Here is a 13185-nt window from a genome sequence, read left to right as displayed (position 1 = left end):
GGGATTACAGGCACACGCCACCAGGCCCAGCTAATTGTTGTTATTTTTAGTAGAGACCAGGTTTCACCATGTTGGCCAGGATGGTCTCGATTTCCTGACCTTGTGATCCGCCCTCCTTGGCCTCCCAAAATGCTGAGATTACAGGCGTGAACCACCGCGCCCGGGCCACACTGCCTATATTTTTAAATTAAATTTTAAAAAGAGGGAAAAAATTTCAACTTAGCACTAATGTCAGTCAATTAACACTGGTAATTAAGAAAAGGGCTACTTAACATAACCATTCTATAATACACTGTTTCAATATATCCCTAATAGTTCAGTTAGTATGAAGTTAGCTACAGCCAAATGATTCACTCAACAAATATTTCCTGAGCATCTACAGTATTCCAGGCACTGGAGATAAAGGAATAAACAAAACAAAGATCCTTATCTTCAATAAGTTTACATTCTAATGGGAGAAAGAGACAATATAAAGACATAAAACTTATACTATGGCACATAGAAGGATATGCCAAAAAGAAAAATGCAGGAAGAGAAGGGGATATGCAAAGTGTTGAATAAGAAGGGGTTGGTTTGGATTTCAGGGCCTTGGAAGGTCTGAGATGGCAATGGGTAAATATCTGAAGGAAGTGAGAGAGACTGCCATGCAGTCCTCTGGGGGAAGAGCATTCCTGGCAGAAGCAACAGGAAGCACAGAGGACTCGAGGTAGAAGCAGGGCTACCAGGTTTGCTGAAGGAACCTGTAAGAAGCCTGTTCGGCTGGTGCAGCAAGAGCAATGGGGAAAGCAGCACAAGATGAGCTTGGAGAGGCAACAAGACCATGTCATGTAAGGACCCACATGTCAAAGTGAAGACTTTGGTTTTCATTCCATGTGAGATGAGAGTCACTGAAGGGTTCTGAGCAGAGAAGTGACACAATCTAACCTGTCCTTTAATAGTTGTGTTCTTGCTGCTGTGTTGAGAAGAGACTGTAGCAGTGTGCAACAGCAAAAGCAGAAAGACCAGAGTGGTCAGCAGCCTCTAAGATGGCCCCAATAACTCCCACCTCCTGGTAGTCAAGCCCTTGTATAATCCTCTCCCCTGGAGTGTAGGCTGGATTTAGTGACTTACTGCTAACCAACAGAGGTGGGATACTACTTTTAAGTTATAGAAAGATGATAGTTTCTGTCCCGGGGGCTCTTTAGCTCTCCCTTGGACCCATTCCCTCTTGTTCTAGGGGAAGCAAGCTATCATGCTGTGAGCAGCACAATATAGAGGCCCACTTGAAAAGAAAATAATGTCTGCAGCCAAGAGCCAGAGAGGACCTAAGGCTTGCCAACAGCCATATGAATGACCTTGTGAGTAGATGCTCTTTGCATCTAGCCTTGAAATGAGTGCAGCCTCGGCCAATACCCTGATTGTGCCTAGAGACCCTGAGCCAGAAATACCAAGTAAGAAGCTACACACTTGTTTTCAACAAACAAGGTTTGGAGTAATCTGTTACATGGCAATAACAACAACCAGTCAGGAGGCCCAGTTCAATAATCCAAGCAAGAGATGACAGTGATTTGTACCAGAGTGTTAAAAGTGGAGGCAGTGAGAAGTGGTTGGATTCTGGGTATATTTTAAGGTAGGGTTAACTGGATTTGTCAACATGTGAAAGAGACTGGGTGTGAGGTGGGCAAGATGGAGAGGACAAAAGTGAGGCTGAGGTGTCTGATCTGAGCAAGTGAAAAACTGGAATTGCCATTTATAAAGATAGGGAACTCTGTGAGAAGAGAAGGGGGATAGGGAAGGAGTTGCTATCATGACTCAATTCTGGACATATTTAGCCTGTGAGGGCAATGAGACATACAAGCAGAGCCAAGAAGGCAACTAGATAAATTAACACTGGCTAGATAAATTAACTAGATAAATTAACACTAAGGCTCAAGGCTGCAGGTGTAAATCTGAAACTCTTTGACATATAGATGATAGGTATTTAAAGCCCCAAGCCCAGATGAAATCACAGGACAGCGATTGAGAGAGAAACTGAAGAGGTCAAGGACTGAGCCCTGGGACACTCAAACCTATAGAGGTCAGGGAATTTGAGGAAAGCTCAGCAAAGGAGACTGAGAAGAAGCAGGCAGACATGTTGGAGGAAGTCCAGGCAAATGTGGCATCCTAAAAGCTAAGTGAAGAAAGTGTTTCAAGGGGAAGACAGTGATCCACTGTGCCAAAAATACTAGTCAAGTAGACAAGCATTCTTTGACTTCATGTTTTTATTAAGAGTAGTTTATCTTTTGCATTCAAGCTACCTCGCTTTCTTGAGTAAAGTCAAGGGCGTCTTCTCCTGACGCCAGCAGTGTGTGCAGAATTCGCTGTTTCACTTGCTCCCACTCGACCAACATTGACTCTCGATGGTACTCCTCAGCCATGCCAAAGGTCTGTCAGAAAGGAACAGAGAACAATGACCCTCAGGAAAAAAACAAAAAACACATGGTTTAAGACCCAACAGCAACCTAAAGCCCTCCAGACGAACCACTTCTCCATAGGTAGAGAAAAAGCAATCTACTTTAAAAATTATCTTTAAAGAATTTACTGGCTGAGCGTGGTGGTTTACACCTGTAATCCCAGCATTTTGGGGAGCCAAGGCAGGCAGACTGCTTGAGCCCAGGTGTTTGAGAACAACTTAGGCAACATGGCAAAACCCTCTCTACAAAAAATTAGCTGGGCACAGTGGCGTGCACCTGTAGTCCCAGCTACTTGGGAGGCTGAGGTGGGAGGATCACTTGAGCCCAGGAAGTCGAGGCTGCAGTGAGTTGTGATCGCAACATTGCACTCCCTCCTGGGTGACAGAGCAAAACCCTGTCCCAAAACAAAACAAACTGCACTCCAACCTGGGCAACAGAGCAAGACCTTGTCTCCAAAAAAAAAATAAATAAACTTACTGACAACTGTTTGCAACATACCGTATTTCACTGATTTTCAGACATTTTAATAAAACTTTGGTAAAATATAAACTTTTTTTTTTTTTTTTGAGACAGAGTTTCACTCTGTCACCCAGGCTGGAGTGCAGTGGCACGATCTCGGCTCACTGCAACCTCCACCTCCACGGTTCAAGTGATTTTCCTGTCTCAGCCTCCCGAGTAGCTGGGATTACAGGCGCCCACCACCATGCCTAGCTAATTTTTATATTTTTACTAGAGACGGGGTTTCACCATGTTGGCCAGGCTGGTCTTGAACTCCTGACCTCAGGTGATCTGCCCACCTCAGCCTCCCAAAGTGCTGGGATTACAGGTGTGAGCCACCGTGCCCAGCCCACATAAACCATTTTTAAGTGTATAGTTCAGTGGTATTAAGTACATTCTCATTATTGTGCAATCATCACCACCATCCCTTAGCTCCTGGCAACCACCACTCTACTTTCTGTTTCTGTGAATTTGACTACTCTAGGTACCTCACATAAATGGAATCATACAGTATTTGTCTTTTTGTGAGTGAAATAAGCCAGAGACAATCAGCATAATGTCCTTAAGAGTTGTAGCAAGTGTCAGAATTTCCTTTCTTTTTAAAGCTGAAAAATATTCCATTGTATGAATATACCACATTTTCTTTATCCATTCATTCACTGATGGACACCTGGGTTGCTTCCACTTCTTGGCTTTTGTGAATAATGCTATAAACGTGGGTGTACAAATATCCCTGCTTTCAATTCTTCTGGGTATATACTCAGAAGTGGAACTGCATGGTAATTTTATTTTTAATTTTGTGAGGAACCGACATACTATTTCCACAGAGGCTGTACCATTTCACATTCCTACCTGCAGTGCACAAGGGTTTCAATTTCTCTACATCCTCACCAACACTTAATATGTTGTTTTCTGGTCACAAGTGGTGGCTCATCCCTGTAATCCCAGCACTTTGGGAGGCCGAAGCAAGCAGATCACTTGAGGTCAGGAGTTCAAGACTACCCTGGTCAACATGGCAAAACCCTATTACTACTAAAAATACAAAAATCGACTGGGTGTGGTGGTGTGTGCCTGTAATCCCAGCTACTTGGGAGGCTGCGACATGAGAATAGAGGTTGCAGTGAGCTGTGATTGCACCACTGCACTCCAGCCTGGGCAAGACTGTCACAGAAAACAAAAACATAAAAACCATATATATATATATTTTTTTTCCCTGTTTTTTCCTTGTAACCATCCTAATGGGTATAAAGTGGTATCTCACTGTGGTTTTGATTTATGTTCCCCTAATGATTTGTGATGTTGAGCATCTTTCCATGTGCTTATTAATATAAACATCTTTATAAAAGCTCTGAAATTAGATCGTATGTCATAGCAGTATTTTTTCTTTGTAGCATATAAAATAATGATGGATTATAAAATCAATAGTATCTTACGATATAATAAACATCTAAGATAAGAAAAAACAAGTTTCTCCCAGTGTTTTATTATTATTATTATTATTTTTCTGTTGCCCAGGCTGGAGTGCAGCAGAACGATCTCAGCTCACTGCAAACTCCACCTCCTGAGTTCATGCCATCTTCCCACCTCAGCCTCCCAAGTAGCTGGGATTACAAGCATGCACCACCACACCTGGCTAACTTTTATGTTAAGACTTTTAGTAGAGACAGGGTTTCACCATGTTGGCCAGGCTGGTCTCGAACTCCTGACCTCAAGTGATCCGATCGCCTTGGCCTCCCAAAGTGCTGGGATGACAGGCGTGAACCACTGCACTAGGCCCCAGTGATTTGATTTTTTAAAGAAACACTAATACTTTTATAGGAGGAAGCAAATCAGTAAAAGAAAAAGAGACTTCTGGGATTAAACTGCCTACTAGGCTACTCAAAGTTACTGAAAAGCCACTGTCTACTGGTAGTTGCAGGTAGCTGCCAAAATAAAGGCATTCAGAAGGAAAAGAAAAAAGAAAGGAAGTCTGGGGAGGGGGCGGGAAAGGGAAGAAGGAAGATGACAAAAAAAAAATCTGAGAATTAAAACAACATAGATATATTGAATTATGACCATTCTCAGCCTATTATTCTCCAATTGGCAGACCAGGTTTCCTATCAGCTTAAGCCTTTTTGAAAAGCCATTTCATTTACAATCAGATTGGCATCTAATTAGGCAGCAATAAGGGAATGAGTATTAGCAATGCCTGCTTTATTACTGGCAACACAGATAATTTATACTGATAATATTGATATGCATGAGCTTTGGGGAACTGTTAGAAAAATCACATACATATACTCTTCCTACAATTGGGATGTTTCGTTTCAGACCAATATTTATTAAAATGTGAAAAAAGGACATCAGACATACACACACAGACACGTGATTAGGAAGAAGGTTGGTGCGTTGCTGGACCCTTTTCTAATACATATTCTGCAGACACAGGAGAAATGATAATTACAAATTTTAAAAACAGTCTTCCAACTGGTTTTTTTCTTTTCACTGACAGTCAGGCAGAATGGACCATTCCAGTCAGTTAGCCAGAGCTGAAAAATACCCAGAGAAAAACCTTTGCTTCTTGCTCACATCCATAAACTTAAACATGAAAGCTATGCATTTTAAATCAAGAGAAGTATGATGGAACACAAAGGTGGGGTGGGGGGGGAAGAGATAATTTTCTTAGAAGTTGTCCAGAAAGAATGGACAAGTGTGAGCCACAATTTTGTCTAAAACTTCCCTACATAGTGGTCAAACCAACTGCCTCCTCAGCCTCTAGCCTCTCCCAGCAAGGTAAAATGGAGGGCCAGGTGGCATAAGGATCAGGTAGGGTAGAAGTAAGGAGGCAGGGGGAGGTTGATACGCTATACAGCCTACCGAGCTGCAACACGAAGTGAGCACACCACAAAGTGTAGCAAGTCTTTTTTTCTTAAGGACAAGACCTCTGGCTACGAGTGGCAGAGTAGCAAAGGCAATTAAAGAAAACAGACAATACACCACCCACAGAGACTGCTGAAAGTGGAGAGAGACTTTCAGCATCAGGTAAGGGTCAGAATGACGACAGTGGGAATTAACCATTCCCTGTTAATTGGGCTGCCTGCCTGTGTGCCAAGAACTCCTGCTTAGCACTTTGAAAGTACTTTGAAAACTATCAGCTTTCCGGGTTCAAATCCTCAGATATATCTGAAAGTACGCCAGGCTACTCATTTAGAAACACCCTCACAACCTGAATGAACAGTGCTGTAGTTCTATTTACCATTAGTGTGATAAGGAGCTTCAAATAAAAATAAATGGCCCAGGCGGGCAAATTGCTTGAGGTCAGCAGTTCAAGACCAGCCTGGCCAACATGGTGAAACCCCATCTCTACTAAAAATACAAAAATTAGCTGGGCATGGTGGCAGACGCCTGTAATCCCAGCTACTCGGATGGCTGAGGCAGGAGAATCATTTGAACCCTGGAGATGGAGGTTGCAGTGAGCCGAGATCACACCATTGCACTCCAGCCTGGGTGACAGAGCAAGACCCCGTCTCAAAAAATAAATAAATGATCCAATATCAAAATTCTCTTCCCTTAATTGCATCACCTCCAGCTTATCTTAATTACATTAGAGGTAATGGAACATTCAATCTGTGGGCTAATCAGGGATGATCAGCCACCCATCTGTCCCATTCCAATCTATTCTGTTTATATCCACATCTGAACCATTGAACTAAAGTGCAAGGAAGAATGCTAACTAGAGGAACTAATGAGAGGGAATCAACAGAACTGCTCAACTAATAACTAAGAGAAGAGGAGGGCAATAAGAGTCTAAGGTGAGGTGGGAAGCAGTGATAAGAAGAAACTCAAGAGAAAAGAAAAACGATAAACTGGAAGGGTGTGGAGAGATCTAAAAATTAAAAGGAAGGCAAAACAAACCACAGAAAATGACAAAACAGTGGAGAAACTATTATAAATTAAATCTGAATCTTTCAAGTTATTATGTGTGGAAAATATTTCTCTTTGAACACAGTTAAGAAAAAAAGCATGGAAAGAATTGGACAGCTGAATTAAGAGCAGGTGGGGAGCATTTGAACCCCATTTTCATAAAGGGAAGAGGGCAATATGCTTTGACTTCACACCCATTTATTACTGCACTGTTGCTGGCTTTTAGAAACACTGCATATGTTCTGATAATGTTGTTCTGTTTTTGCTGGGATGTACCAAATGGCGAAAGACAGGACACACTTGTGGTTTTGTAGCTTGTTTTCTTGGCATTTCAGCAGGACACTGGCAAGTTATTCAAACATGAAATAGTCACAAAAATACCAGAAAGTTGCTCACTTTTTGTGTGAAAATGATTCTTGCTCAGTGGCAGTTTCCTGGTGTCCAGACAGGTCAAAGGTCTCCCCCTAGGCTGGCTCCCAACACTGGAATGCCTCCCTCACAAACACATATGCACACATTTTGCACTGTGGTATGTCACCTAAATGTTTTGGCTGGCTGCACATTTAGTCTCAGTATGGCACAATGTTCAGAGACTGCCAATTCCAGAAACACATTCTGCGGGGTAAATGGATTAATAAAGCTTGGTAGCATTCAACAATCCTAATTTAATTTCACTGGTCCTTTACAGCAGAAGAATCAACGTTGGTGAGTAACTCAATTAATGTGTGAACCAAAAAAAACCCTTTTAAAAATATTTTCAGATCTGAATCAAGTGAATTTCTCTGTATCTGTGACTAAGTACTATTGCCAACAATATAATTAATGAAATTTTGGGGATTTTATTTATTTTTTTGAGACAGAGTCTCACTCTGTCACCCTGGCTGGAGTGCAGTGGCACAATCTCAGCTCACTGCAACCTCTGCCTCCCAGGTTCAAGCGGTTCTCCTGCCTCAGCCTCTTGAGTAGCTGGGACTATAGATGTGCACCACCACAACTGGCTAATTTTTGTATTTTTAGTAGAAACAGGGTTTTGCCATGTTGGCTGGGCTGGTCTCGAACTCCTGACCTCAAATGGTCCACCTGCCTTGTCCTCCCAAATTGCTGGGATTACAGGCGTGAGCCACTGTGCATGATGGGAATTTTATTTTGATAACTAAACATATCAGTCATTTAAATAATGACTTTGGAACATTTCCTTATAAACTGGAGCTGGCAAGTCTCCCTGCTGCCCTATTTCACCTCAGTACTACTGAGACATGTTCACCTTCACAGAATATTTTAATAAAGCACACTGAGAAGCAGCATTTTTTTCACTTTATTATTTTTGAACTACATAATAAATAAATTTCACTGGATATAAGAACTAAATAAGTAAACAGAAAAACAGAGGTGTCACTTTAAGCCTACTCCCTTTGCAGAGAGGGCCACTGCTAGCTGATGGAAGGTACCCTGCCAGCCTCCTTCCTGGGGAAAGCTGCACTTCTAGAACCAATTCCACAGGACAACTAGCCTTTCTTTTCCCTCACCAAAAGGCCCCAATGGCCCAAAAATCTCTTTCACTATAATGGGATGTTATGGAAAGGTTTTGATATTTGGATCCTTGTCAGAAATAAATGGAGATAACTCACATGTTAGTAAACAATCTTTGAGAATCTTGCAGGACTGCTTGTTGCAGAATATTGTTGCACATATAATGGCTGCTCTTTGGCAGATTTATTTACCATCTTTTCAAGCATGGAGCTAGTTTTATGTGTGTGTGCTTTTTTTATTTTTTTTTGAGCTTGGAGAAATTGTTAATATAAAAGGTGGTCCACTCATACTGTGTAATAAAAGGAAACTAAGTTGAAGGAAATTGTCAGCGATCACAGCTGCTTTTCTGAACTGCTGATTCAGTAGAAACCAAAATACCATTTATACAATAACAATGAAACCACTAATTTTCTGGTCTTTCCATTTTAAGATTAATTTAATAGTTAATTGTCCAGTCCAGTGTCTCAGATGCATTTTAGTCACTAAATACATACAGAGTTATAAAGCATGGTATTCTCCTCAAAAAATGGTTCCTGTAGAACTCTCTCTGTAGGAGAGAACTGGGCATGGGACAGATTCCAGCTTCCAGATCCTACACTCCCCTAGTATATACTGCTACCCCTCATCTGCTTTTTTTTTTTTGAGACAGGATCTCGCTTCTCATTCTGTCCCCCAGGATGGAGTGCAGTGGCATGACTCGGCTCACTGCAGCCTCTACCTCCCAGGTTCAAGCAATCCTCCCACAACCACTGGAGTAGCTGGGACCACAGACGTGTGCCACCATGCTTAGCTAATTTTTTGCATTTTTTGTAAAGATGGGGTCTCACTATGTTGCCTAGGCTGATCTTGAATTCCTGGGCTCAAGCAAACTTCCTGCATCAGCCTCCCAAAGTGTTAGGATTACAGGTGTGAGCCACCACGCCCAGCCCTCTTGCCCTCATCTGTATACATCTACATTTTGGTTAATTTTCTTACCCTCTTCCGGGACTCTTCAATGGCAGACAGCAGGGCATTGTCCTTCTCATTCTTCAGGAAGCCCTATAAATGGGGGAAAAATTAACACAACTTAAAATTAACTTTCAAAAAATCAAAAGTATACTGCAGGACAAACAGTAACCATAATGATATCTACTATGCTACCTACACCTCACAAAACTCTCCCAACTTGAAAACATCAACATAGATGACTTTTACAGATGTTTCTTAGTTTCTTCCATTCTGGGAGCACATGATGATTGTTAGAAAGTAAAGTCCCCATGAAACAACAGTGTGGGGTTCTATATCCCATAAACATGTAAAAAGTGGAAAGTCAAGACTGTCCTTCAAAATTCCTAAATGGCTCATATTGCAGATACAGCCTTGGTGATGAAGCTAGTCACAGTTCCTCTAACTGTTCCTTAGTCTATATTTCTCTGTTGGTTTAAATTAATTTCTTCCTAACACTGATGACATCATCATTGCCCACTTGTCTGTGTGCTTTTCACTTGTTGGCCAATATCTGGAAAATTCTAAAAATCCTTTTTTTACACATTTCTTCCAGCGTTTTGCCATGTGCACTCTCTGTTTCAGGTCTGATGATGTCCACTGCTCATTTAATATAGGTGAGGTGAAAAGACAGCCTACAAGTCTAGTTTAATATAAACAGGTTAAATGCCTGTAACACAATGGCCAAAAGGATAGGCTTTGAAATTTGACAGTTTCAAATCCTAGTGCCTCCATTTACTACTAGTAGCAGGACTTTAGCCAGGTCGCCCAAACTCCCTAAACCTCAGCTTACTTGTTTGTAAAAAAAATAAGATAATGTAATCAAGTTATTGACCCCAGGCTCAATACATGTAGCTCTATTATTAGAATCGATTAGATTTAGATCTGTTGGTGACTTCCATTAGTGAAAGAGATGCCCAGGATGACCTCTTTGCTGCTGTTCATTGTCCTTATTTGCTTCAGCCGAGATCCGACAGGAAAAGGGCTGAGACATTATTCTGACAGCCACAGTTGCAGACAGACAGATATACAGAGTGCACTTCCCTGCCAACACCTTGCTCTTCATACAAGGGTGCAGTTTCTTTTCCATAGCTTGGGCTGGTGGGGGGCTGAGTAGGAACAAGATGACCCATCAATTGACATATAGAGATCAAAGTCTTAGTTGTAATATGAAGAACTCAGGTTACCTTACACATCAGATCCACCTATACTCCAATGCAAGGTACAAGCATGTCACTACTGGTGCATTTATACATGTCTAAAATCACTCTGTCACCCAGGCTGGAATGCAGTGGCACAATCTCAGCTCACTGTAAACTCGGCCTCCTAGGTTCAAGCGATCCTCCTGCCTCAGCCTCCCAAGTAGCTGGGATTACAAGCGTGCACCATCACACCCAGCTAGTTTTTGTATTTTTAGTAGAGACAGGGTTTCACCATGTTGGCCATGATGAGGACAACACGTTGGCTCGACCACGAGTGATCTGCCTCCCAAAGTGCTGGGATTACCGGTGTAAGCCACCGCACCCAGCCTCGTGTTTTTGCTTTTTTTTTGAGACGGAGTCTCGCTCTGTTGCCAGGCTGGAGTGCAGTGGCGCCAACTCGGCTTACTGCAACCTCTGCCTCCTGGGTTCAAGTGATTATCCTGCCTCAGCCTCCTGAGTAACTGCGACTACAGGCGCGTGCCACCACCCCCAGCTAATTTTTGTATTCTTAGTAGAGATGGGGTTTCACCATGTTGGCCAGGATGATCTCGATCTCTTGACCTTGTGATCCAACCGCCTTGGCCTCCCAAAGTGCTAGGATTACAGGTGTGAACCACCGCGCCCAGCTCTGTTTTTGCTTTTTAAAGCAACTTTGGGAAAATGTAATACAAAGTAGAATTTGGCAAAAGCTTTTCAAATGACAAGCTAAATTAAAACACAATCGTTTTCTTGCATTGGAAATGGTTAATTAGTTTTTGATCATTTTATAATTTAACAACTGTAATGTTTTAGTATATAGTCATGCATCACTTAATAACAGGGATACATTCAGAGAAAGGCTCCTACTAGGCGATTTCATCATTGTGTGAACATCATAGAATATACTTACACAAACCTAGATGGTACAGCCTACTACACCAAGCTGCATATGGTTTAACTTGTTGCTCCCAGGCTACCAACCTGTATGGCATGTTACTGTACTGAATACTACAGGCAACTGTAACACAATGGTAAGTATCTGTGTATCTAATTATAGACAAGTTACAATAAAAATATGGTATTGTAATCTTATGGGACCACTGTTGCATATTTGGGTTTGTCCTTGACAAAAACATCATTATGTGGCACATTAGTGTATTCTGTTCAGTCTTTTTAAGAAGGTAGCGGAGGCAGGTTGGGAGGCAGGATAATATTGGGGATATACATTTAAATAAAACATTACTAATTATAGATTTCCCAGATTCCTTATGTATTGGCCTATGTCTCCCCAACACGTGCTGTCACACCCCAAAAACCTGGGCAGTGCACTGGGATGGACAGGAACAATGACCAGCAGCCCAGGAAATAGTTCCCTCTTAAAGACTCCATGGCCAAGCGCGGTGGCTCATGCCTGTAATCACAGCACTTTGGGAGGCCAAGGCGGGTGGATCACTTGAAGTCAGGAGTTTGAGACCATCCTGGCCAGCATGGTGAAACCCTGTCTCTACTAAAAATACAAAAATTAGCCAGCCGTGGTGGCGGGCGCCTATAATCCCAGCTACTCGGGAGGCTAAGGCAGGAGAATCGCTTGAACCAGGGAGGCAAAGGTTGCAGTGAGCTGAGATCACGCCACTGCACTCCAGCCTGGGTGACAGAGACTCCATCTCAAAAAATAAAAATAAAAATAAAAATAAAAATAAAAATAAAAAGACTCCTCCAGCACAGCCTCTCAGGCCGCTCTGAGGACACAACATGAAGACTCTCCAAATACATATACTGATAACGGGGGTAGGATGGGGAATGGCATCGGTCATTTGCCTAATGTAATGACATCAATAAACCAGAGCACATAAAGCTAGGAACCCACACGGTTCATTCAGAAGGGGGCAGCTGGTCACCACCTACCTGCTTTTGGCTATCACAGGGGACCCAGACACAAAATAATGGCAGATTTTAATGGGCCTTGTTTGTACCTTTCACAGCAAATGATTATGTCAAGTCAACAAACCTTTAGTATAAACACATTTTCATTAGTGGTCTCCAATGTGGCTAAAGCTAAAGGCTTTAGTGTCACAGTTCACAAACAAAGCTATGAAACTATTATCAAAGACTAATGCTCCGAAACAATGAGTAGGCATGGATTCTGCTCCGTGGCACCTTTTTGTGGCTGCCGCTATGCTGCTGATTGTCCAAACAAGCTACGTTTGGGGGTTGGGGGGGGATTACCACTGCCTCACAAAGCCTGGTCTAACATTTTCGTTTTGGTTGTGGGGAGGGGAGGGACCTGGGTTAAGTCTGGTGTTCTGTCATATTCCTTTTCTGGGCTTCTTCTGTTCTTCCCAGTCAATAATGACCAGCCTATCCCATTCTTTTTTTTTTTTTTTTTTTTTTGAGACGGAGTCTCGCTCTGTCGCCCAGGCTGGAGTGCAATGGCGCGATCTTGGCTCACTGCAAGCTCCACCTCCCGGGTTCAGGCCATTCTCCTGCCTCAGCCTCCCGAGTAGCTGGGACTACAGGCGCCTGCAACCACGTCCGGCTAATTTTTTGTATTTTTAGGAGAGACGGGGTTTCACCGTGTTAGCCAGGATGGTCTCGATCTCCCGACCTCGTGATCCACCCGCCTCGGCCTCCCAAAGTGCTGGGATTACAGGCGTGAG

The 13185-nt window shown here is 42.6% G+C and overlaps 1 protein-coding gene across 5 annotated transcripts in view; it reads right to left on the bottom strand.

Moving 5' to 3' along the window:
• NUP93 (nucleoporin 93) overlaps nucleotides 1-13185 on the bottom strand; it is a 118855-nt gene that overhangs the window by 36113 nt on the left and 69557 nt on the right. For all 5 annotated transcript variants that reach the window (XM_054453032.2, XM_063655170.1, XM_063655171.1 and 2 more), the window contains 2 exons: nucleotides 9339-9401; nucleotides 2277-2405 (listed from right to left, as the gene is read on the bottom strand). In XM_054453032.2, coding sequence (XP_054309007.1) covers nucleotides 2277-2405; nucleotides 9339-9401 — 192 coding nt within the window. The remainder of the gene's footprint in view (nucleotides 1-2276; nucleotides 2406-9338; nucleotides 9402-13185) is intronic.

This window comes from Pongo pygmaeus, chromosome 18 (assembly GCF_028885625.2).
Source record: "Pongo pygmaeus isolate AG05252 chromosome 18, NHGRI_mPonPyg2-v2.0_pri, whole genome shotgun sequence".
Taxonomy (NCBI): Eukaryota; Metazoa; Chordata; class Mammalia; order Primates; family Hominidae; genus Pongo; species Pongo pygmaeus.
Note: the sequence above shows the minus strand (reverse complement) of the source record. Positions and strands in the feature narration are given on the sequence as shown.